This window comes from Cavia porcellus, unplaced genomic scaffold (assembly GCF_034190915.1).
Source record: "Cavia porcellus strain 051 isolate PalLab524CR breed Dunkin Hartley unplaced genomic scaffold, mCavPor4.1 scaffold_14, whole genome shotgun sequence".
In the NCBI taxonomy this organism is placed as follows: Eukaryota; Metazoa; Chordata; class Mammalia; order Rodentia; family Caviidae; genus Cavia; species Cavia porcellus.
The window spans coordinates 75672522-75694784 of NW_026947497.1; the positions used below are offsets into that span (position 1 = coordinate 75672522).

General features: G+C 49.0%; 1 protein-coding gene across 4 annotated transcripts in view; it reads left to right on the forward strand.

The window, feature by feature from the left end:
* Window positions 1–22263, forward strand: part of Bdh1 (3-hydroxybutyrate dehydrogenase 1) — a 37132-nt gene that overhangs the window by 7986 nt on the left and 6883 nt on the right. For 3 of the 4 annotated variants that reach the window (XM_013160412.3, XM_063224290.1, XM_005006886.4), the window contains exons 2-5: window positions 7050–7169; window positions 15458–15530; window positions 16220–16333; window positions 20011–20152. In XM_013160412.3, the coding sequence (XP_013015866.1) occupies window positions 7084–7169; window positions 15458–15530; window positions 16220–16333; window positions 20011–20152 (415 nt within the window). In that variant the 5' untranslated portion in view covers window positions 7050–7083. The remainder of the gene's footprint in view (window positions 1–7049; window positions 7170–15457; window positions 15531–16219; window positions 16334–20010; window positions 20153–22263) is intronic. The other variant, XM_003477100.5, reaches the window with a different exon arrangement.

The window sequence follows — 22263 nt, forward strand, 5'->3', positions numbered from 1 at the left end:
AGCGTCTATGAATAGAAAGGCTCCCTAATCCACCATCTAGACTAATGTCAGTCAGGCCAACAATATTGGAAATATTTTTGATTCTTTTTTTGCGTCCCTACAGCGATTGTGTCAGTAAGTGGAGTGGGCTCTACCTTCAAAATAAAGCCACATTTGTTCAGTTCAGATCACCTCCCTGGCTTCCCTTGGACAGTCAGCCTTTTAATCCATCTCTGGGAAGTGCCTTTACATTTCAGTAAGGTTGTGCAGTGCTCAAAGGTGTGTGTCTGTACACTGTGGCCCTAAGTTACTGTAGTAAATTCTACCTGGCCTACCTGCTTGTGCCCATCTGTCCTTAGTTTATTACTCACTCAGAATTATTTATTAAAATGTAGGTCTGATGAGCACACTCTTCTGCTTAAAATTCTCTTTAATACTTTCAAATACTATGTGCCTGGGGTGTGCAGGTTACTCTTTTACATGTTAGAGATATAATAGTGAGAAAACAAAGTCCCCTTTCTCAAATCTCTTACCTTTCATGGGACTGCAATGTGACAAGATAAATCTCAGCACTCTGGAAAGCTGAGGGAGGAAGACAGCAAGTTGGAGCCCAGCCTGGGCAACTTAGCAGGAACCTGTCTCAAAATAAAATATAAAAAAAGGGTGGGTTTATAACTCAGTGCGAAGGCCCTGGGTTTGATCTCCAGTACAAGAAAAAAAAGTATATGTAGACTGTTATATGCTTAGAAGGAAAACAAAAAATGGAAGCAAGCAAGAAGGAATAAAAATTATCAAGATGGAAGCGGGATTGACAGGGTGGCCAGGTGTCTCACGGGGTAAGCATTTACATAAGGACTGAAGGGAGAGAATGAACTCTGAGGATATTGGGGTAGAGCGCATGGATAGGGAGACCAGTGCAGACAGACCCTGAAGCAGGAGCTTGGTTGGAATGGACAGCAAGAAAGAAGGCCACTGTGCCTGAGACATGGTGACCCAGGAGGGCATGAGATCAGAAACACACTGGGGCCCTGACAATCAGACAGGGAGCCTTGCAGGCAACCTGCACAGATTTTGACTTCACCCTGATAAGAATTTGGTGCAGGAGCAACACAGTGCAGTACGTACTTGTGACCATTTTGTACAGGCTGTGTGACAGGGTGGGGCAGGAGGCGCTGAGCAGCCTGAAGGGAGGATTCAGAGGAGGCAGAGAACACAGTTGTGAGACTGTTGAAATAATTTGGCCAAGAAGAGATGGAGGCTTAGACTACAGTGACGGCAGAACATCTCAGGTAAATTGTGAACATACAATCAGGGGACTTGCTAATAGCTTGGCTTGGAGAGTTAAAGCAGGAGAGAAGTCAAGCGTGAGGAGGAGTTAGAGGAACAGGTTTGCAGGGCAATAGCACAAGGTCAGTTTGGACACAGGGTTAGACTTGAGATAGCTGTTTAACTTCCAGAGGAACAGCTGTATATCCAAGTCTGGAGTTCAGGGCAGAAGACTGCTGGAGATAAACATTTAGGAAGTGGCAGCATTTAACCTATATTCAGAGCTATGAGAGCTCACCAGGGTGGTGGGAACAGAACAGGAATGGTGGCCTGAGACACCGTCATTGTGTGGTCTGACTTGGCATTGTTCAGCAAGCCAGGTTCTCCTAGGGATGGGATGTCTGCTTAATCTCTTGTTGTAATCATGGTAGTTTTGATCATGGTGACACTTGCTCTTGGGATGAAAGAGGCAAGAAATGTGGGGGAAGCACGTGTGCTCTTGTTACTACAAGGTCTACAGTGAGGCCTTCTCAGAATATGGGACAAGGTTGAGCATAATAATATTCAGGAGGAAGGGCCCACCTTCAGTGTGTTTCAGCCAGCATTGTTTTGGTAGCGACTAAGGGAAACTGTTTCCTCCTCCATCTCTGCTGTTTTCTCTGTGTATTTTATCTCTCTGTCTTTCTCTCTCTGTTGCTTTCTATCTGTCTTCATTTCATTTCTGTCTGGCTCCTGGGCCCATGTACTGTTGCTGACTCACCCCAGCAGCCAGGCCCCACGTCCCACCCCACAGAGGCTGCTTTGCACTTTTTTTCAGTGCCCAGAACAGACAGGTTTATATTAGGTGTGGAATCTCTCCCTGGCCACATCCTGTGTGATCAAAGTGGTAATGTCAGCCACACAGATCAAATCCTGTGGTCCAGGGGCAGGTCCGAGGGAGGGAGAGCAGATGCCCATGTATAACCTCTGGAGAGTGTTTGTAATGTGTTACCAGAGAAGTGCCATCATCTGAGTACAATCTATGACTTGAATGTCTCTGTGACATGGTGCTCATCTATGGTGTCCTTTTGCAGAACTGGGCTCTATAGTTATTAAATGCTTTCATTAATAACCGTGTGAAAAAGCTATGTGAGCTTCATGTCTGTATTTATGATGGAATGGTGGTGAGAACAGGGTCCATGATATCTGTTGCTATTCATATAATTCTTAGACTTTTCTTCCATAACGATGATGTCTCTAAGGATTTGCAGGACCTCAAGGGGGCAACCATGAATGGTGCAGTTGTTGGAATGTCTAAGCAAGGTGGATTTAAGTTATCAGAAGGGAAACAGTCAAAGGATGACACATCTGTCTGGTTTGGGATCTCAGCACTCAGTTCCTTAAGTGCTTAGGCAGTTAGCAAAGGCAGGGTGGGTAGTTTTAAGGTAGAGGAACAGACTGTTTGCATTGAGTTCAAGCATAACTTAGCTGCCTCATTATATTATCTTTTAAAACACGAACTCAGGCTGGGAGTGGTGGCACACACTAAGTCCCAGCACTCAGGGAAGCTGAGGCCAGCGGACTGCAAGTTTGAGTCCAGCCCGGACAACTCAATGAGACCCTGTCTCACAAAATAGAATAAAAATGTGCTGGGATTTAGCTGAGTGTGGAGGTTCTGGGTTCAGTCCCTGGTACCACAAAATAAACAAACAGGCAAATTAATTAAAATAAAAAAAGTAAAGCAAAATAGGCTGGGGCTACAGCTTGGTGGTAGGGTATGAGTTTAGCACACACAAGGCCCTGTGTTCAATCCCCAGAACAAAAAAGGAAAGACATTAAAGCACTGCACTGAAAGCAGATATTAAAAAAGAAAGTACTGAGACTCTACGTGGGCCACACCAAACAGGTACTCAGAACACACAGCTCTCACAAGGCAGACTGCCACCTGAGAGACTTTGGAACCTGACCCAGAAGCTCAGTGTCTCAAGCTCTTCTGTGCGGGGCCCTGCACTGGACATTTCCCTGCCTAAATCTGGGCCAGGACCTTCGCCTCTGGCTTGGTAAAGCCAAGGGCCCTTCTGGACTTTCTGCCCAGAAGCACATGTGATTTGCTTCCTGCCTAAGGCCTGCTCCAGGGTTCCTGCTCCCTGCAGATGCTCTGGGCTTGCCAGTACTTAGAGGGGACACCCCAGTGCTGACCCTCCGGGGAGCCGCCAGCCATGTCCTCCTCGAGGTAATCACATCATGATGCCACACGCAAGCCCCTGGCACACAGGACAAGGTGCACACATTCTCTTCGGACGGGCGGGCAGTGTTGAGTGCAGCAGCCATGTCACAGGTCCCCACCCCTGCAGAGGCTGACTTGCGTTCCTTCCTGTGAATGATGGGTTCATCTCGGACTTTCCATGGGTTATGGGTGACCTTGGAGAGAGGAGGGGGTGGCGTTGAGAGAAGATTCAGGTGTTTCTCACATTTAAAGAGTTTCTCCTACAAGACCAATTGAAATGTTCAAGAGAAAGGACCCATTTTGTGATGTATCTTATGACTCCCCTGGAGTCAAACCTGTGCACAACCACCCAGGGACAGCTGCTTCCTTGAGTTTCAAAGCCAAAGAGATTGTCTGTCCCCAGACCCACAGGCTCCGCCTTTCTCCTTGCACCACCACCTGCATGCCATTTCTGGTCCACACTGAAAGGAAAGTAAGTAGCTTTTCAACTGTGATTCCTTTATATTTAGAGAATAAAGCCCAGCATAAGGAATTAAGATGGAAAACAACAGAGTCCTTGGGAGACTAGTACCTATGGCATTGTGTTTGGAGTGGAAACAGCAGTGTGTTTCAGAGACTTAAAAAGAGAAGGGGAAGCTGAGGGTGTAGCTTGGTGGTAAAGCAGATGTCAGCAAGCTCGAGGCCCTGGGTTCATCCTTAGCACCAAAACAGTAAAACAGCTCCCCTCCTAGTCCCACACAGAAGAGACCACAGTGCAAATAGTGCGTTAGGCAAAAGACTGAGTTGTTCCCCACATTAAACTATTTTAACTCTGGCACTTTTAGGAATATCTGACTCCCAGGAAAACAAACTTAAAGGAACTTTCTATTTGGAGATTATATTGAAGGGTTTTCCGGGCATAGGGCTGTGAGCCAAAGGGATGGAAAGGACTTTAATTACAGACAACTGCATTTGAAGTCACCCTGCAGTGGTAACTCAGACTCTGGCCCTGGTGGGAGGAGGTAGAGATGTTTGTGCCAGTCAGCTGGTGAGTATACAGCGCGTAGGGAAAGAGCCTAGCCAACGCGGCCTGGATGTTGGCCTCCCATGAGTTGCATGGGGAGCTACTCAGTCTGTTTGTCACTTAATAGAATACCTTGGACCCGGTGACTTACAAAGAGGTTTATTTTAGCTCATGGTTTGGAAGGCTAGCACCCCGCGTTTGTTTAGCTTCTGGTAAGGGCCTTGCGCTGTTTCATAGCGTGGCGTAGGGTGGGGCGGCAAGGGATGTGCTGCGCCTGGAGTCACCAGTCCAGCACTAGAGAAAGGCGTTGCTCCCTCTTAACAGGCTATTCATCTCCTCCAGCCTGGCTTCCCAGCACCACCTCTGTGGCTGCTAAATTGCAGCATGACTTTCGGAGGAGACAAAACGTTCAAACCACAAGAGGGGCTCAGAGATGGTCACCCTGAGGCCCGCAGGATCAGAAGTCCCAGCCACTTGCAGTGTGTGCCAAAGGGGGCTGGCAGGCACGAGACACTTGGGTGGGCGGGGGGAGGCTCAGCCACACACAATACAGCAGGCGGAGGAAGGGCACTGCCTGAGATCAGAGGGAGGGAGGAGCCTGCACCGCCAGGCATGGAAAGGAGTCTGAAGCACAGGAGTTACACAGCCTGGTGCTGGAAAGACCTTTCCAGCTGGAGTGTTTAGAGCCAAGTGTGCGGGGAGAACCCAGCATCCAGGCAAGAGTCTGCTGCATGGTTCAGAAAAGACAGCATGAGCCAGAGACCCCTGTGTTTTTCTTTCCCTGAGACTAAACAGATTGAACACCTCCTCAGCTAGCATGGCTGGAGTGTTAACTAACTTATTACTGAGGGCTGTGAGGTGTGAAGGGTGAAATCCGTCTGACTGCCCTGTTTAGAGATGGCGCCTTTGGGAGATTAGGGTTTGATGAGGTCATCTGAGTGGAGTCCCCAAGACTGGGATCCCAGAGCTTTGTAAGAAGGAGAGAGAACACATCTGTGCCTGCTCACACACACGCACACGCACAGCCCACACACACCCATGTGTGTCTTCTCTGTGACCTTGGTACCCTGCGTGCCCTTGGGACTCTGCCACCAAGAATGCAGGTAACAGATGCGGGTTTTCAACCTTGCACAGAGCCTGAGCCAAAATAAGCCTGTTTTCCTTATAAGGTCCCCAAGTCTCAGATGTTTCATGCTCTAATGGAAATGGACCTGCCGGCCTAGGCTGGTCACTGGTAGGATCTGAGGTAGAAAGAGCAGCTTCCCAGGCTGATCAGGACAGTGTGGCAGAGTACAGCCAGGTATGCAAAGGAGAGGTCAGAACCCACTGACCAGGAAGAGGACAGCAGCTCCTGTGGATCTGGTTGCCTGGTTAACGCCCTCCCAACCTCCCCGTCCTTCTTGTTTGCTGGGAGGAATCAGTGTAACCACAGTGGCATGGCCGCTGATGTGTGTGGAAGTCAGCAGTTAATAACGCATGACTGGTCACGATGCTAAGTAGCCCCACGGTAACCCTTGCTATAAAAGGTTGATTTAACGTTGAACAGTGAGACAATGGGGAGATTGTTTCTGTGTGTTTTCATCCAAAGTGTCATTTGGCAACTTCTGACTCTCTGCATAGCAAGTTCCGGCTGAATTCACCCTCGGTGCCAGCTCCCGTGCTGCTGGGGTCTGGAGGGAGAGGGAGGCGGAGCTAAGTGCCGCAGCGTCTGCAGCCTGGAGGGGCTCATGGGCACACGGGGAGTGAGGCCGATGCTGTGGTTGCCACAGGTGCGTGTTTTACTAGGAACAAAGATGATTAAAATATATGGTAAAGGCTTAAATTGTTAAAAATTATTACCTTAAAGAGACATGGCCATGAATCCTCCTCAAAGGCCTTCCCCTCACTCCAAACACACTCATCCTACTCTCATCCTACTGTTCCTGCCACTTTCTGAAGCGGTTGTGGAAGCCGTCTTTTGAGTCTTTATGAGTTGTGATTTTTTAAATTTCCGGCCCTTCCCAAAAGGCAAAATGACTATGAAAGGTCATTGTCTGAATCGGTTCAGGACATTGAGGCAGCCACAACAGCACAACTAAAGACACTCAAGAAAGGGGACTTCCAGAGCTGCTTCATAAAGGGGCAAAAACAATGGGAAGCATGTTTGAAGCAAAGGTTTTAGGGGGGGACTCAAGGCAACGTGTCTTTTATTGTGAGAGATGTTAAAAATGTAAACACTGATCATGTTTTTCAATCATACCTCGTCTGAGGCCCGCGGACCGAACAGGTCTCCCTCAATCAGAGTCCTGGGGAGGGTCGGCCCCTCATGGGCCCGGGAGCTGCTGCACAGCATGGTTTGAGGATCACTGGGCGAGGCCACCTTCTTGGGGTACACATGTTGGGGGCACAGCACGAGCCAGATGAAGCTTCCAGGCCCCTTGGCTCCTAGCTTCCTCCTACATCAGGCTAAAGCTCTGGAGAGACGCAGGAGGCTCTGCCTGGTCCAGAGATCTGGCCTGGGCTGGATGGACCCAGCCATGTGACTCTGGAAGAAACTTGGGCACTCCCAACCCACTGGTGCCTCAGTGGTGCCCTGAGGGTGCATTTGTGTTTCAGACCCCAGAAGGAAGAGGATCACCTACCACTCGCTATGATGCTGGCTGCTCGCCTCTCCAGACCCCTGTCACAACTCCCAGGAAGAACCTTAAGTATCTGCGACAGAGAAAATGGAACAAGGTAAGCAGCGAAGCGTGCAGGGGGCCTTGGGTGTCACACTCTCCCCACCTGGGTGACGCCAGCTGGGGTCATGGTCCTGACTATCAAAGGTGTCTCAGTACCTGTGGCTCTCAACAAAGGAAGCCGGAGGTGACCTCAGAGGACACCTTCCCAGGGCAAAAAGGGACAACATTGATAACTACTTTCTAAAACCTTTTTACTTTGAAATCACTTTAGACTTATACAGTAGTCACAGAAGTGGTACAAAGGGTTCTGGAAGTCTTTTCCCTAACTTCCCCAGTTATTCACATCTTATGAAACCACAGTACAGTGACCAAAGTCAGGAAATCATCATTGCTATAAAACTACTGTCCAAGCTGTGGACCTTACACAGATCTCACTGATGGACCTGTCTCTGGCGCCTGGTGCTAAACCAGGATCCTGCATTGTATTTGGTTGTTGTATCTCTCCTCTCTCCCTCCTTCCTTTCCCTCCCTTGCTTCTGGGGATTGAATCCCAGTGCCTTTGCATGAACTACATACCCACCCACCCCCCTTTTTTCTGATACAGGGTCTCACCGTAGTCCAGCTGCCTTTGAACTCACTACGTAGCCCAGGCTGGCCTCAAACTCCCGCGGCCTCCTGAGTGTATTTAGGCTTTTAGCTGCATTTGTGTGGGATTCAGAGCAGAGGCTAAGCCCAGCAATGGGCCGCAGCTACCAGAGGTCACTGTATAGAAGAGCCTGCAGTGAAGGCAGCAGGGCCACCATTCTGAGATGGGACACAGCCTGGCTCTGCTGAAGGGCTTCAGAAACAAGGTGATTTTCTGCATTTAAAAAAAATCCATGGACCCTTGAGTTACGACCAGCCTCACATACAAACAACTGGGGTTATGACCAGAATTTTAGGTTTAACTGAGAATCAAAGTTTGAGTTACAACCAAAATGATGGCTGCTTGAGCATCTGGGAACAAAGACTCACAATGCCGGAAACATCTGTAAGTGTTCACAGCATCGGTCTGAGCCCAGGTGCATGTTTGTGGGCGTGATTTTTAATCAGAGCTATATAATCGCTATGACTACTGCTATCAAAACAGCTCCCCAAGAGCTCAAAAAGAAGCTAAGGGAGGAAGAGAAGGTAAAGAAAGCAATCACAGTTAAACAGTGTTAAAGAAAGACAGAAGCACAGTCTTAGCGCAGTCTTCTTAGTTCTGAAGAGGTTGAGACCTAGAGAGCCAGAAGCAGGCGCTAGAGGGCTGCAGAGTCCCGAGGGGAGACAGCACCGGAGAGCTGGGGTCCTGCTCTTCTTCCGGAAGGGCACTCTCCTTCCAGACAGTAACCCCCTGTTATCTCACCCGCTCCTGCAGGCCAAGGGTGTCAACTCCAAATGGTGAGCACAGTATGAAATTGTTCCTGGCAAACAGCATGGTTTATAACTCTTTGGTGAATACACTAGGAAAATTAGCAGTGTTTCTGATAAATTACATATTATACAGCCCTTTTTATTATGACAAGGTTAGTTAGGGGGTGCTTTGGGAGGCTCAGAACACATTACGGGTATTTCCATTGTTTCTTATAGGGAGAAGTCTTGACTTACAACCAACTTGAGTTACAACCAGCTCTTACAAGCAACTGAGTTCCTAAGCCAAGGGTCCACGGGATTTGTTTTTCATTAGTCTGAATCCTAAAGGGGAACACAGATTCTGTGTTCAGTGGCCTTAGCAGTAAGGCTTCTTTGGCGTTTGGCCCTAACCATGCCACTGTGTCTCTCTCTGGGAGTGAGTAACCTTCCCCCAGATTACGCTAGCTTGATCCATTTGCCACCAGGAGTCATGTGGATTTTGTACCACCTGTGGTTACCTAGCAGAGGGAAGGGACCCTCCCTGGAAAGGCTCAACCTCTGCTGCAGCAGGGAAGCAAGATGTCGCAGCAGGCATTGAGGCTTCTGCTTGTACCTCATTGGCCAGAGGTGGGTCACATGCTGTGGGTAGTGTTGGGTACATGGCGACCCTGCATTAAGCAGATTCATTCGAGGCAGATATTGGCAGAACAGTAGCACTGCCTGCCACAGTTGAACCCAGATGTGGCCTACGGCTGATTTTGTCCCCAAAGCTCTTGGCATTCAAGCTGCAATAAAGGGAAACCTCTAGGGGGAAAAGCCCTTTTTCCTTTTTCGTTTAAGGCGGTCGCTTGACCTCTGGTTGCAGGTTAGAATCTCTCAGAGCACTGTAGGGAAAGAAAGGGGCTAAAACCAGGCACGGGAAGAGTTATAAAATATTCCTTGAAGTTAAAACTATGTATATTCTATGTAAATGAGGAGTGGTGGCCCAATTATATGCCTATAATTCCAGCACTTTTGGGAGGCTGACGCAGGAGAATCACCACAAGTTTGAGGCCAGCCTAGGGTACTTGGTAAGTTCAAGGCCAACCTGAGTTATACAGCAAGAACTTGTTTGAAAAAGAAATATTTCTGCATGGAGACGCTCAGACCTACAAAAGAGGGAATCTGCACATTGACCCTGAGCATAGCCAGCACCGGCCTCTCTAAGACTCAGCTCAGGCCAGTCATATTTCATCTGTGTCCCTACCTGTTTTCCTCCCCTGTCCATCTGGATTATTATGAAACGAACCCTGGACATGGTATTTTGTTTGCAATTATTTCAGCGTCTGGCTCAAAGTGATAAACTCTAATGACGTAATCACACAGCCATGGCCATGCGTGTTCCCAAATGATTCCCGCCAATAGCCGAGCAGGAGAGCCCAGGCCCACTGCGGCCCATAGGAACTGTGCTGCCCCTGGGCCTATTGGCAGGGAGTGGGGTGACCGGAGATAAATCACACGTGCAGAGTCCCAGGCACTGCCCCCTTTTACTGAGTCAGAATATCATGAGGGGGACCGAGGCTTTGCCTTTTTTCAGTATTTACAATCAGTATTACTTTCATTAAAGTTACAAATTTAAAAATGGGCTCCTGAGTTTAACTTATAAGTTTTATTTCTAAATCTGTTGAATTTAACACTGACCTTTGAAGTAGCCTATTGGGTATCATTTAAAAACTTAGTTAAGCTTCACTGAAATATTTCAAGTTTAATATATTTTTATTCATATGAATTTTATAAAATAATAAATTCTATAAATCTTATATTTGCAAACATTTTGATATTTTTTATAAATTTTGTAAAACTTAACTTTTGAGGGGAGGGTACGTAGGATTGAATCCAGGGGCATCCTACCACTAAGCTACCTCTCCAAGCCTTTTATGTTTTTATAATTAGATAGAGTCTTGCCCAGTTACCCAGGCTGGCTTTGAATTTGCTAATCCTCCTTCCTCAGCCTCACAAGTATCTGACTTACAGGCGCGTGCCACTGTGCCTGGCTTATGTTAAATATGTTTAACTTAAAAAAAAAAAACAACTCTAAACTCTAAAATTAATATCTCTAAACTTTAACATTAAAACTCAATGATATATTTTAAGTTGGAATCATGAGGCTTATATATCAGATCCTCTAATAAGCTAAGTGTTCTTCATTGTTATAAATGTTCAAAATATAAGACATATATAAATCATTCCTAAAATCAATTCAAAATAATTTTTTTGGATGTTAGATCATGATTTCTAGGGCCAAATTAAGAAGTCCTATCCTCCTAGAAAATTGGGCCTGTTACTACAGCAGGTTGATTTGATCATTCCAAATAGTCATGGTTATCTACTCAGTGGCTGATACTGAACCAGAAAGAAGCATTATGCTTTTTGTCTTTGGTTTTTTGAGAGAGGGTCTCATGGTATAGTTCAGATTGGCCTCGCACTCACTTTGTAGCCTCCTACAAAGTGATCCTCCTACTCACTATGGAGCCTTCCTGCCTCACCCATCTGAGTGCTGGAATTACTGGCATGCACCACCACACCCAGACTCAGAAAGCTGTTGACCAAGGCACCTCTGGAGCAGCCAATGTCTAGGACAATTTTCTTGCAAAACCAAGACAGCCTGAGCTCTGTTTTATGATTACTCTGCAGTTGGAGACTCCAGCCCATCCTCCAAGGTGGGGACAGACCCCCATCCCTGGGCTCAGTTGTACATTACCAGCTAGAGCAGTGTGTCAAACTTATGGCACGCATGTCATTGTGGTTTTTTTTTAAAGACAAAAGATATTAATAGAGTTGTTTTTTCTAAACGAAAACTTCACTATTCAGGTTCAATTTGCAGTGGTGGCACTTTGTGATAAGTAAGTGAGCTTGGTTTGCAGTTTGGGCACTTGTCTCTAAAAGGTTCGCCATCACGGAACTGGAATTCTGCACTTTAACGAGCATCCTTGGTGCTTATTAACTAACACTAAGAACTGAGGTGCTCAGATCTTCCAAGACCAAAGGTCTTTTCCATTGAGAGCACCAAGGTGAGAGTCCTGGAGACGCAGGAGCTCCAATAGACAGGAGAGTGGAGAGGCAAGAGCAGGATGGGCACTGCCAGCAGTACCCACGAAACACCCTGGTGCCAGCCAGAGCTGTCCAGCACTTCCAGGGCCTGACTGCCCACCTCAGCTGCCCCGGGTGGAGGAGTGGAGCATGTGCTCCATGGGGAAACAGAGATGGGACCAGTGGGAAGAGTGGATCAGATGGGGTGCCATGATCCACATCTGTAATCCAGCTACTTGGGAGGCTGAGGCAGGAGGGCTGCAAGTTCAAGGCCAGCCTGGGCAACTTAGCAAGACCCTGTCACAAATAAAATGTGAAAGGCTGGGGATATAACTCATGGTGGGGTGCTTGCTTAGCATATAAGTCCCTGAGTCCAGTCTACAGTACTACAGAAAAGAAAAAAGTAGGAAGTGAGGAAGGAAGGAAACCAATCTCTCTCCTGAATAAAGACGCAAAAATCCTTAAAATATTAACAAATAGAATTCAGCCAGATTTAAAAAGAAGTATGAGTCATGAACAAGTGTTTGTTCTCAGAGTGGAAGAATGGTTCATTATTTTAAAATCAGTATCACCCACGAAATTAATGAACCAAAGAAGAAAAATTGCATGGTTCTATTAATGCAGAAACAGCAAAGTTTAACAACCACTTATGATCAGGAAAAAAAAATCAGAAAAAGAGACACAGAAGGGAACTTCCTCAACTCAATGAATAACATTTACAACAGACCTATGACTAACATCGCCCTTAACAGAGAACTGAACACTTCGCCTCTAAGATAGCATTGTAAGTTGCAGCCAGGGCAGTAAAGCAGGAAAAAGAAATGAAAGTCATGCACCTCAGAAAGGAAGAAATAAAGGTGTTTACATACAAACTCCCAAGGAGTAAGTGAGCTCAGCAAGGTCAGAGGGTACAAGATAACACAAAAATGAGTTGTCTTCCTATGTACTGGCAAAGAAAATGTGGATATGAAAATTAAAAACAATACTGTTTTTCACTATTCAAAAGGAAAAAAGAAGTGAGATGGGGCTGAGGGTGTAGCTCAGTGAAATAGAGCTTGTCTAGCACGCATGAGGCCCTGTGTTTGGTCGCCTGCACCAGAGAGGAAAGGAAGGACAGGGGACGAAGGAGAAAATACTTAGGTGCAAATAAAAGAAATCATGTCCGGGATTTGTCTGCTGAAAATTACACAGCACAGATGAAAGAAGTAAAAGATCTAAGTAAACGGAGACCTATATTGTGTTCAGGAGTTGAAGACACAACAGCATGAATGTGTTCATTTTCCCTGTTAGTTTTATGGGTTTAGCACACATTCTATTAAAGTATTGGTCCAAATATTTGTAAATAAAGACAAGATTATTCTAAAGCTTATAGGGAAAGGCAAAGGCGGTAGAATGGGTAAAATATTTAAAAAGCTGAATAAGGTAGAAACCCGAGGTCAGTGCAATGGAAGAGCAAATTCAGAAATAGACCTGTACCAAAATGCCTGATTTTTGGTAGAAATGCAGATGTGATTCAATAGAAGAAGGTAGTGTTTTCAAACAACAGGTACTGTGGCAATTGGAAATTCACAGGCAGAAAATCCCCTCTTGACCAAAGTCTCATCACACAAAGTTAACTCAAAACGGGTTGTGGACTCAAAATGTGAAGCACAAATCTATACAGCTTTTAGAAAAACAAAGACCTAGGCATTGTGGTTCATGCCTGTGAGTCCCACACTCTGGGAGTCTGAGGCGAGAGAATTATAAATTAAAAGCCGGTCTGAGCAACTTAGTGACTTAGTGAGGTTGTCACAAAATTAAAAATAAAAGCAGTTCAGGGAAATGACTCAGTGCAAAGGTTCTGTAGTTAGGCAAAAGGTTTTGCATAATCCATAAAAGGAAAAAAAGATCAATCAGATTGCAATAGTTTTATCCTGCAGTAAACCCTGGTAAGAAGATAAAAAGGCAAGTTACATATTAGGAGAAAAGATTTGTATGACACATCTGAACCAAAGAACTAGTTTCTAGAACATCTTCCCTAGGAAAAGAACAGTCCACAGAGAATATGGGCAGAACACAAGGAGAAACATTTTACTGAAGAGGACATATGTGTGGTCTGTGATCTTAGTGCCTGTTCCACCCAAATTCATACATTGAAGAGATGATATGAAGAGATGGGGCCCTTACAAATAAGATGAGTGCCATTATGAAAGAAGTTCGAGACACCCATCTCCCCTTCTGCACTGGGAAGAGACAGTTCTAGGAAAGAAGTAGGCCCCCACCAGATAGTCTTCTGGTCTTGATCTGGAACAGTTCCCATCCTGTAGAACTGAGGAAATAAATTTCCACCCTATAAGCCTCTGTTTATAAGCTACCCATACTGTGGTGTTTTGTTTTAGCAGCCCAAACTGACAGTGCATGAAAAGATATTCAACATCATTAGCTATTAGAGAAACGCAAATTTAAACCACAGTAAAACAACCATTGTGCATTTGTAGCATGGCTAAAATAAACAATAGTAACACCATCAAATACTGGTCAACATGTGGACAAACTGGGTCACTCATTCATTTCTTCTGGGGGGTGGGATGCTGGAACCACTCTGTAGTTGTAAACAGTTTGGCAGTTTTAAAAAACTAAACATGAAGCTACCACGTGACCCATAATTCTACTCCTGGGCATTTATCCAAAAGAAATAAAAATTGGCTTTGCACTAAAATCTGGATAGAGATGTTCATAGCAGCTTTTTTCTTTATAGCTCCAAACTGGAAACAACCAGATGCCCTTCAATAGGTAAATAATTAAACGAATGCCCACACTATACAATACAACTTAGTAATAAAAAGGAATACACAGTATACACAGCAATCTGGAGAATGATGTTGGATGAAAAAATGCAAACCCCAAAGGTTACCTGCTGTGTGATTTTTATTAGTATAATGTAACATTCTTGAAGTGACAGTTACACAGATTAGTGGTTAAGGAGGGGAGTATAAAAGGGCACTAGGAAGGTTGCTAATGGTGATAGGAGGCTACTGGGGACCTGGCCAAGTTTCCCAATCTCCCAAATGAGTATATGGCGAAGGCTTAAATAAATGAGACAAGTGGTATGATTTTAGGGCTCCAGGAGGATCAAAACCCTCTGGCAGAGTTCAAGACTCTGAGGGCTAAGACAAAGAGCTTCTCTCAACAGCCCATATTTATGAAGTTTTCAAAGAAAGAGAGGATACTGAGGAAAGCTCAGGAACTGAGCAGGACCTTGGGAGTTACTTCAAAGACTTCTCCAAATAGTAAATTATGCCACTTTAGGGAGAACCTGGATCAGTGTCAGTGTCCTAGTTGTACAGCATAATTTTGTAAGATGCTGCCATTAGAAAAAAATTAAGTAAAAGGTACCTGACATATCCCTGTATTATTTCTTAACTGCCTGTGAATCTATAATTATTTCAGAATAAAAAGTTTAATTCCAGTAACTATTAGGAAGCAGCATTCAAGCTATGAGAGTTCAGACACTGGCTCACAGAATGCTTTAACTAAGCCGCCTCACTGACAGGAGGGCCTGTCAGTGAGGGCTTGACCTAGTCTGAGGGATCACCTACCTGTGTCACTGTGGACGGCAGAAAAGGGGACTTTATTGGAGCCACTCGGGCCAGTCATGTCTTGCCAAGGCCTCCAAGCAAAAGTGGCTTCTGGGTTGGCTTCCTTCCTAGGAAGGCTCTTCCTGTACAGTAGCTACACAGGTTATTGTGTGGGCTCCCTGCCCACCCACCTGGCACCAGGGGGAAGGAGGGCTCTTTCCAAGCTGTGCCAGCAAGAGCTTCAGGCCAGTGACGGCTGCAGATGCCTGTGCTGCCTCTGGCCCGCGAGCAAGGTCTTAGGAAGGTCATAGCCTTGTGCTCACAGCTTCCTTTTCTCTCGCAGACACACACTGTTGTTCTGCTCTGCCTCCTGCACCCCGCTCGGCCATCGGACTTATGCCAGCGAGGCGAACCCGGTGAGTGGAAGCCCAGGGCAGCGGTCAGAGAGGCAGCGCTTTTCCCTCTGGGCCCCCGCCCCTGCCACCCTGGGAGTAGGGCTTTAACACTTTCACATGTGCTGAGCTGCTTTTTCACTGAACTGTCCCCGACGAGGCCCCCACCAATCTTGAGACCATACCCTCCTATGCATGTGGGATCCTGCAGCAAGTTGAGGGTTAAGAGTTCAGCTCTGGAATCTCTCCATCCGGGTTTCAATTCCAGCTCTATCACTAAGGATGTTCCCTGTCTCTATTTTCTCACTGATACCATGGTCTAATAATCATACACAGTATACAGGGCTGGGTGAAAGACAAGAAAGCTTCCTGCACAGTAAGCCCGGCCTTGCCTACAGTAAATACTGCACCTAATAAGGTTGGCATTGATGCTGCTGATGACAATGGTGATAATGGTGATTGAGATTGGAAAGCTGAGACCCTGGTAGCAGAAATCTGTACCCTAGGCAGCACTGTCAGCGGTCAAGCATGGGTTGGAGTCTGGTGTCCTGATTCCGAGACCAAGCTTCTTCAGTACACTTTGGTACTTTATGCAAAGTGGGGGGACCAACCTGGGCCACCCCAAGCACTGGAGGTTACTCCCCAGCTGGCCAGGGGCCTGAGCTCTCCGCTCAGGACTGTGGGTTCCTAACATGAGATCTGGTCTTTGAAAGCAGGATGGCAGCAAAGCTGTCCTGATCACAGGCTGCGACTCTGGCTTCGGGTTCTCCTTGGCCAAGCACCTGCATTCGAAAGGCTTCCTTGTGTTTGCTGGCTGCTTGATGAAGGTAAGAGAGGAATCTTTTCTTTACCAGTGACCAGATAGTTGCAATTTTGTGGGTTTTAAAGCCTTGTTTTCCCAACAACTGTCTGGTCTGTTGCTTAAAGTAGCCTAAAACGTTGCTGGCTTCGGCCTCCCTTGTCTTTCATGGCTTTTTCCATCCGTCTGTATTCATCCGTGCATCCATCCATCCACCTGCCTTTTGTCCATTTATTCCTTTTCCAGGGCTAATGTCATGCCCAGGGCTTTGCTAGGTGCTGAAGAAGAATAAGTCCCTGCCCCAAGGAGCCACCTGTCCAGAGGTAGAGGGATACCATGCACAGACATGGAGAAGAACTAGGGTGAAAAGCATTATCAGCGATGCACAAGAGTGTTCAGTGGGAAGACAGGGAAGTAAGAGACCGACTCTCAGCTAGGCATGGAGTGCTCCACTCAGGGAGGAAGACGCAGGAGGATCTCAAGTTTCAGCCCAGCCTGGACAACTAGGTGACTTAGTGAGATCCTGTCTGAAAATTAAAAATAAAAAAGAGGTTTGGGATATAGTTTGGGATGAAGGAGGAGCCTAAACCAGGCATGGGGCTAGTGTTTGCAAGCAGGGCACAGGACTGCCCAGGGAGCTGGCTGCCCTTCTGCCCAGGAGGACAAGCTGTCTGGCCCATGTGGACAGCTGGAGCTGGCTGGAGCTGTCTTAAGGGCACTCGTCCAGTGCAACTGCCCACTGGCGGAGGGGCCGTCCCAGCAGTAGTGTCTCCTCAGAGTCCCTGGGAAGAAGGGCTGCCTCTTGGGCTTCTGCCAGCTCATGGGGACAACAGCAGCCAGGCCACCTCAGAAGACCACACTGGTGCCCTTGCATCTGCCAGGTGCGGGAGCTGGACTGGGGATGGACAGAGGGGAAGAGAGGGAGAAGCTAAAACCCAGGAAGAAGGGACCGTGCTCCCTCAGGACAGGTCGGGGGTTTGGAGTCACCCGGTTGGTAGATGGAAGCAAAAGCCTCTTTGTCTGTGCTGAGAATGAATGGAAAAGCTCCAAGATGGGCCTGAACTCCGTCCAGGGGTGGAGAAAAAATAACTTGTGGGTAGGTTTAAGGGTCCAGTGGGAGAAAGAAGTAGGTTGACCAGTAAACTAGGTAGCCCAGCATCAACAGAGCAGGATCAGAGCCTGCCCTGGAGGGGACAGAGTTCCAGGGAGATAGCATGGCTCAGGAGTGAGGCCCAGGGCTGAGTGCAGGTGGGCACAAAGGACGCAGCCACCGTAGTCTGCAGCCCCTGGCGGTAGAGGTGGGGGAGGCTGGGAACAGCTGACATTGCTCGTCCTTTTTGGCACAGGAGCAGGGTGTGCAGGCTACTGGGATAATGAAGGCATGGGGTGTTCTGTGATCTTGGTGTGAGATGAACCCCGTTTCCTCCTCTGAGAGAAGGCTCTCCCCCCACAAGCTGCTGATTGAGTTCATGTGTGAGGGTGCTGACCTGGAGTGGGGGCCTCCTCTGGGACGGCAGGGCCATTATCATGAATCTGGCCCAAGACAGGTCTGGTGCAGGGACCGTGGGGACCTGAGTGATGGCCACAGGGTTAACAACCCCAGCCCCACACACATCTAAGCATCTGTGATAGCTGCCAGCAGCCCCTTGAGGTCAAGCCAAGTGGGCTCCCCTCAGAGAGGCCACTGCATAGAAGATGTCAGACATGCATTTTCGGTGTCTCTGTGCCATTTATAGAGCAGAGACATCTCTGGGCACTCAGACCAAAAACACCATGCTGGGGAGTTCTTTTCTGGAGGTCTCGGTGAGTGCCAGCACAAGCTCCAGCCTGGACTTCCCTGAGGATCCCATACCTGTCACCTTGCTGGGAAAGACTGGCGCATGGGGGCAGGGGTCGAAGCCAAGCCTGAGCCTCCCAAGCCTCCACTGAGGCTGCTGTGTGCAGAGGGGACCTGGTGGAGCCCGCCTCCCTGCCACCAGCCTGGGCAGAGCTCCTGAGCCTGTCACCGCGCTTCCTCAAAGCACTGTGGAGAGATGGAAAACCCATGGCATGATGACAGTTTAGGGACAGGAGGGCTTTTAGAGGGAGAGCAACGCTTCCCGTCTCTGATGCTTGGATTGTCTACATCAAGTCCCTAACTAATGCCCTTAGAGGTCAACTCATGGCCCAGACACCTGGGCAGCCCGTGCCACCTGCAGGCTGAGAGCTGAACTTGAGTCCTTGATTGTAGTTCTGTTCTCCAGAAATGCATAGAACAGGTCGGCTTCTTCAGTCATGTCCCCTGGAGTCTTCAAGGTGATTGCCTCCACCCAACACCCTTGGCCCCCGTGACATTTTCTCCTGAAAGTTTTCTGCTGAAATGGCACAATGTGCTCCCCCAATCCTGCATGGCTCAGCCTAACCTGTAGAGAACTTTCTGTCCCTGAACTACACTGACACTCTGGGGCTTCCTGCTCTTGCCCCTGCTTGGGATGTTTGCCTCAGCACCAGGAGTGTGTGCCCTATTGAGCAAAGTGTGTCATGGCAAGGAAAAGATGTGACCGCTTACCCTGCCCCAGGCTAGTGGGTGAAAGCCTGCCGAGTGCTTGGCACGGTGCCCAGCACAGTCAGCACTCAGCTAACAGCACCCACTTTTATTGAGACCCCCCCCCCGCCCGCCCGCCCGCTGCTGACCAGTGCCCCCAGGCAGACCCTTTTGCCCTGTGCAGCCCTTATGTCCACCATGTTGTTTGGTTTCTGTGCTTCCTGTGGAAGTGAGCTTAGGGTGGCATCCTCTTACCCCTTCCTGACATGCTCCATTCCCCTGAGGCCTCTCTTGCCAGTGTCCCCAGCTGTCACCGCCTTTGGGAAGTCTCCCCTGCTTGCCTCTATCCTGTGTTCCCGCAGGCTGCCTGCAGCCCACAGCCACCCCACCATCCACTTGCTGCACTCTCTCCTTCCCTGAAGCACAGTTCTGAGAGCGGGGGCTCAGGTGTTTATCTTTGGCTTCCACGGTGCCACAATATGACAGGCTCTAGAAATGTGTGCCAAAGGAATGACGGTTTTCTTGCCTTTAAAGAAACCTGAATTGGTCTCGTGCTTTATTAGTGTAACAGCTCTCTTAGTAACCATTGCTTTTTCCACCTGATCTGCCCAGGTCAGGATAGTGCCCTTACTGCCAGGGGACCTGGGCACCTGTTGGGCGACACACCTGATGCCGGGCCTGGCTGGGGATGGACCGGATGGGCCCCTGGTGCTGGCTTTTCTTCCCTTGGGTAGGAGGCAGCAGGCTGAGCCTTCTGGGCAGATGTGGGCTGTGGGTCACTTTGGTCCACACAGTGGTTTTGAGTTTTTAAAATGCCATTAAGTTGCCAGCTCTTAGGAAACTAAGAGAAATCACACTTATTAGTTACTTACCTAAGCATCTGACAACCTGGATTTTCGTATGCCCAGGGCACCATCTGGCATGTGCTGTGCCCTGGGGTCCCCAGCTCCCCGCTGTCTGATGCCTGTATAGGTTTGTGATTCCTGCTAGGAAAAGGAACAGTCTCCGCCCTATTTGTCTCTTGGCGGTGGCACTTGGCTTGGCATATGTCCGTCACCCCTGCTCAGAAACCACCGTGCACTGTGGTTGCTAAGCCTGAAGCTTCAGCAGGCACTCGGGGCTGTCTGGGCTCCGCTGGGGTGGGGCAAAGGGAGGTAGAGTCACCCATCTCTCCTGCCCAGGACAAAGGGGGCGCTGGAGTCAAGGAGATGGACAGCTTGAACAGCGACCGACTGAGAACCGTGCAGCTAGATGTGTGCAGCCAGGAGGAGGTGGAGAAGGCGGTGCAGACGGTGTGCTCAAGCCTGAAGGACCCCGAGAAAGGTGGGGACACTGTGGGGGCAGCAGGGGAGGGCGGGCACCCTCCTTTCTTTATCGTCTGAATCCTTCTTCCTATATTGTAGAAGGGTATGGATTAAGTGAAACACACCCATGCAGTAGGGCAGCGTGAAACAGCCGGAGCTGACTGCAGGGAGATCTGCACTGGTCCCCACTGGCTTAGCACTGCAGACCCACGGGGCCCAGTGCTGGGCTGAGCGCTGGGGACCCCAGGCACACATCGTCCCCAAGGACCTTACGGTTCAGAGAGGGACTCACATCAGTGTCAGGGAGCCATGCATGGGGAGCGGCAGTGTGTGCAGAAGGAGGGGTGTGCCTGGTCTTGGGGTACAGTGGGGCTGGGTCACAGTGGCAGGCAGCGGTGGGAAAGTCGTGCCAGGAGCAGGCGGAGCAGGGGTGATGGAGGGAAGTGGCCCAGGTGTGTCTGCTGGGAGTGGTGGCACAAGTGAGTTCTGGGAGGGAGGTTACCGGAGCAAAGGTGTCAGGTGAAGGGAGTGTGACTGCTCTCCCAAGGACCCTGGGCAGCCACGGAAGCTCCGTCCCCAAGGGAATGACCTGACCTGTCCGATGAAGCTCACTGCGGGGACTGCCGTGATGGTGGGGAGGACGTGGGCTTGGTCGTCCTTAACTAGGGTAGCAGTTGCTGACAGACTCAGGAGTAGAGAGGGCACCACTGGCAGGACCTGAGAACTCAGGGGCAGGGTTGAGGGACAAGCAAGGGGTCTCCGTCCCACACACCTGGTACAGGAACAGGTGAGGGGTGGGAAAGATGCAGTTGTGGTCCTGGGACATGGTGAGGAGGGTCCAGAGAGACTCCTGGGGACCACGAGCACTTTGGACCAGGGCCCAGTAGGGTCCTATGCTGCCATGGAAGTCCTCGGGATCTCCCTGGTCAGCCACGCTGAGGATCTTGGTGGGAAGGCCCTGCTGCCCACCTCCAGAGGGCGCTGTCTGTGTAGTGTTGTGTTGGACGGTGCTCCAGGCAGCGAGGCTGTGCCATTGACTGCCTGGTAGACAGCCTGTGTGGTGGTGCATGCCTGTGACCCCAGTACTCAGGAGGCTGAGGCAGGAGGATCTCGGTAAGTTTGAGGTCCAGGTGGGCTACATGGTGAGTTCAAGGCCAGCCTGGGCTACATAGTGAGACCCTGACTCAAAAGCAAAGAAAACAGAAGGAAAAGAAAGGGGGCCTCCTAGAGCTCTCAGCCTCTTGCCCAGTGGGTGGGGAGGAGGGCGGGCAGTGCTGTGCATTCTGCCTGGCAAGTGGAGGGTCAGGTGGAAACGCTGTCACTTCTGAGAAGCACTTGTGTTGTGCAGGCAGCCTGGCTCGGCTGTCACTGGCAGCCCAAGGCTACCTCCACCCCTCCAGCAGGCCCTTCCTGGCTCAGGAGTTGCCCAATTTGCTGAACATCGTTTAATAATTAACAGGCAGAGTCTATACTCCTGTCCCTTTAAGAAAAAGCAGGACCGTGTCCCCGCCGCCCTGTTCCAGCCAGAGGCACAGTCCTGGTAAATTCTCCTCTGTCACCCTGCCCTCTCTCCCACTTTTCAGCAGGAATGTTGCCTTCACAGAAGTGTCAGGCAGGACAGTGGCTGCCTCTGCTGCTGCCTTACAGCCTGTGGCCTTGGTGGCAGTTTGAATTGCCCGGGAAGTCGCCAGTGACCTTAGCACAATGTGGACAGAATCGGACGCTGGGGTGGAATCGCCTCCAGTCCCTGTACTGGTCTGGCCAGTTCGCCTAGCTGGACTAGTCAGGGTCCCTTCTGCTCTGGCCACCAGTGGGAAAGGGCCCCCTGCCTAGTGCCAGCCTAGACATCTTTCCTGGCACATGTGATGATCCACTCACTGTGACCACCCTTAACCACTACTGCATGTTTTGGAAAAAGATGTGAAGACTTTTACGTTCAAAACAGAAAATAAATGCGTGAGACATAGTCATACCCTCTCAGTGCATTCCCCACCGCTGTGGCCACCTCTGGTCACAACCACTGGACAGGAACCCTTCAGGATCAGTGTCCTGGGGGTGACCTGAATGATTTAGACACCAGCCACATGCCACGGCCTTTCCCTGCCAGCAGGTGGCGCACTGCTAGGCAAG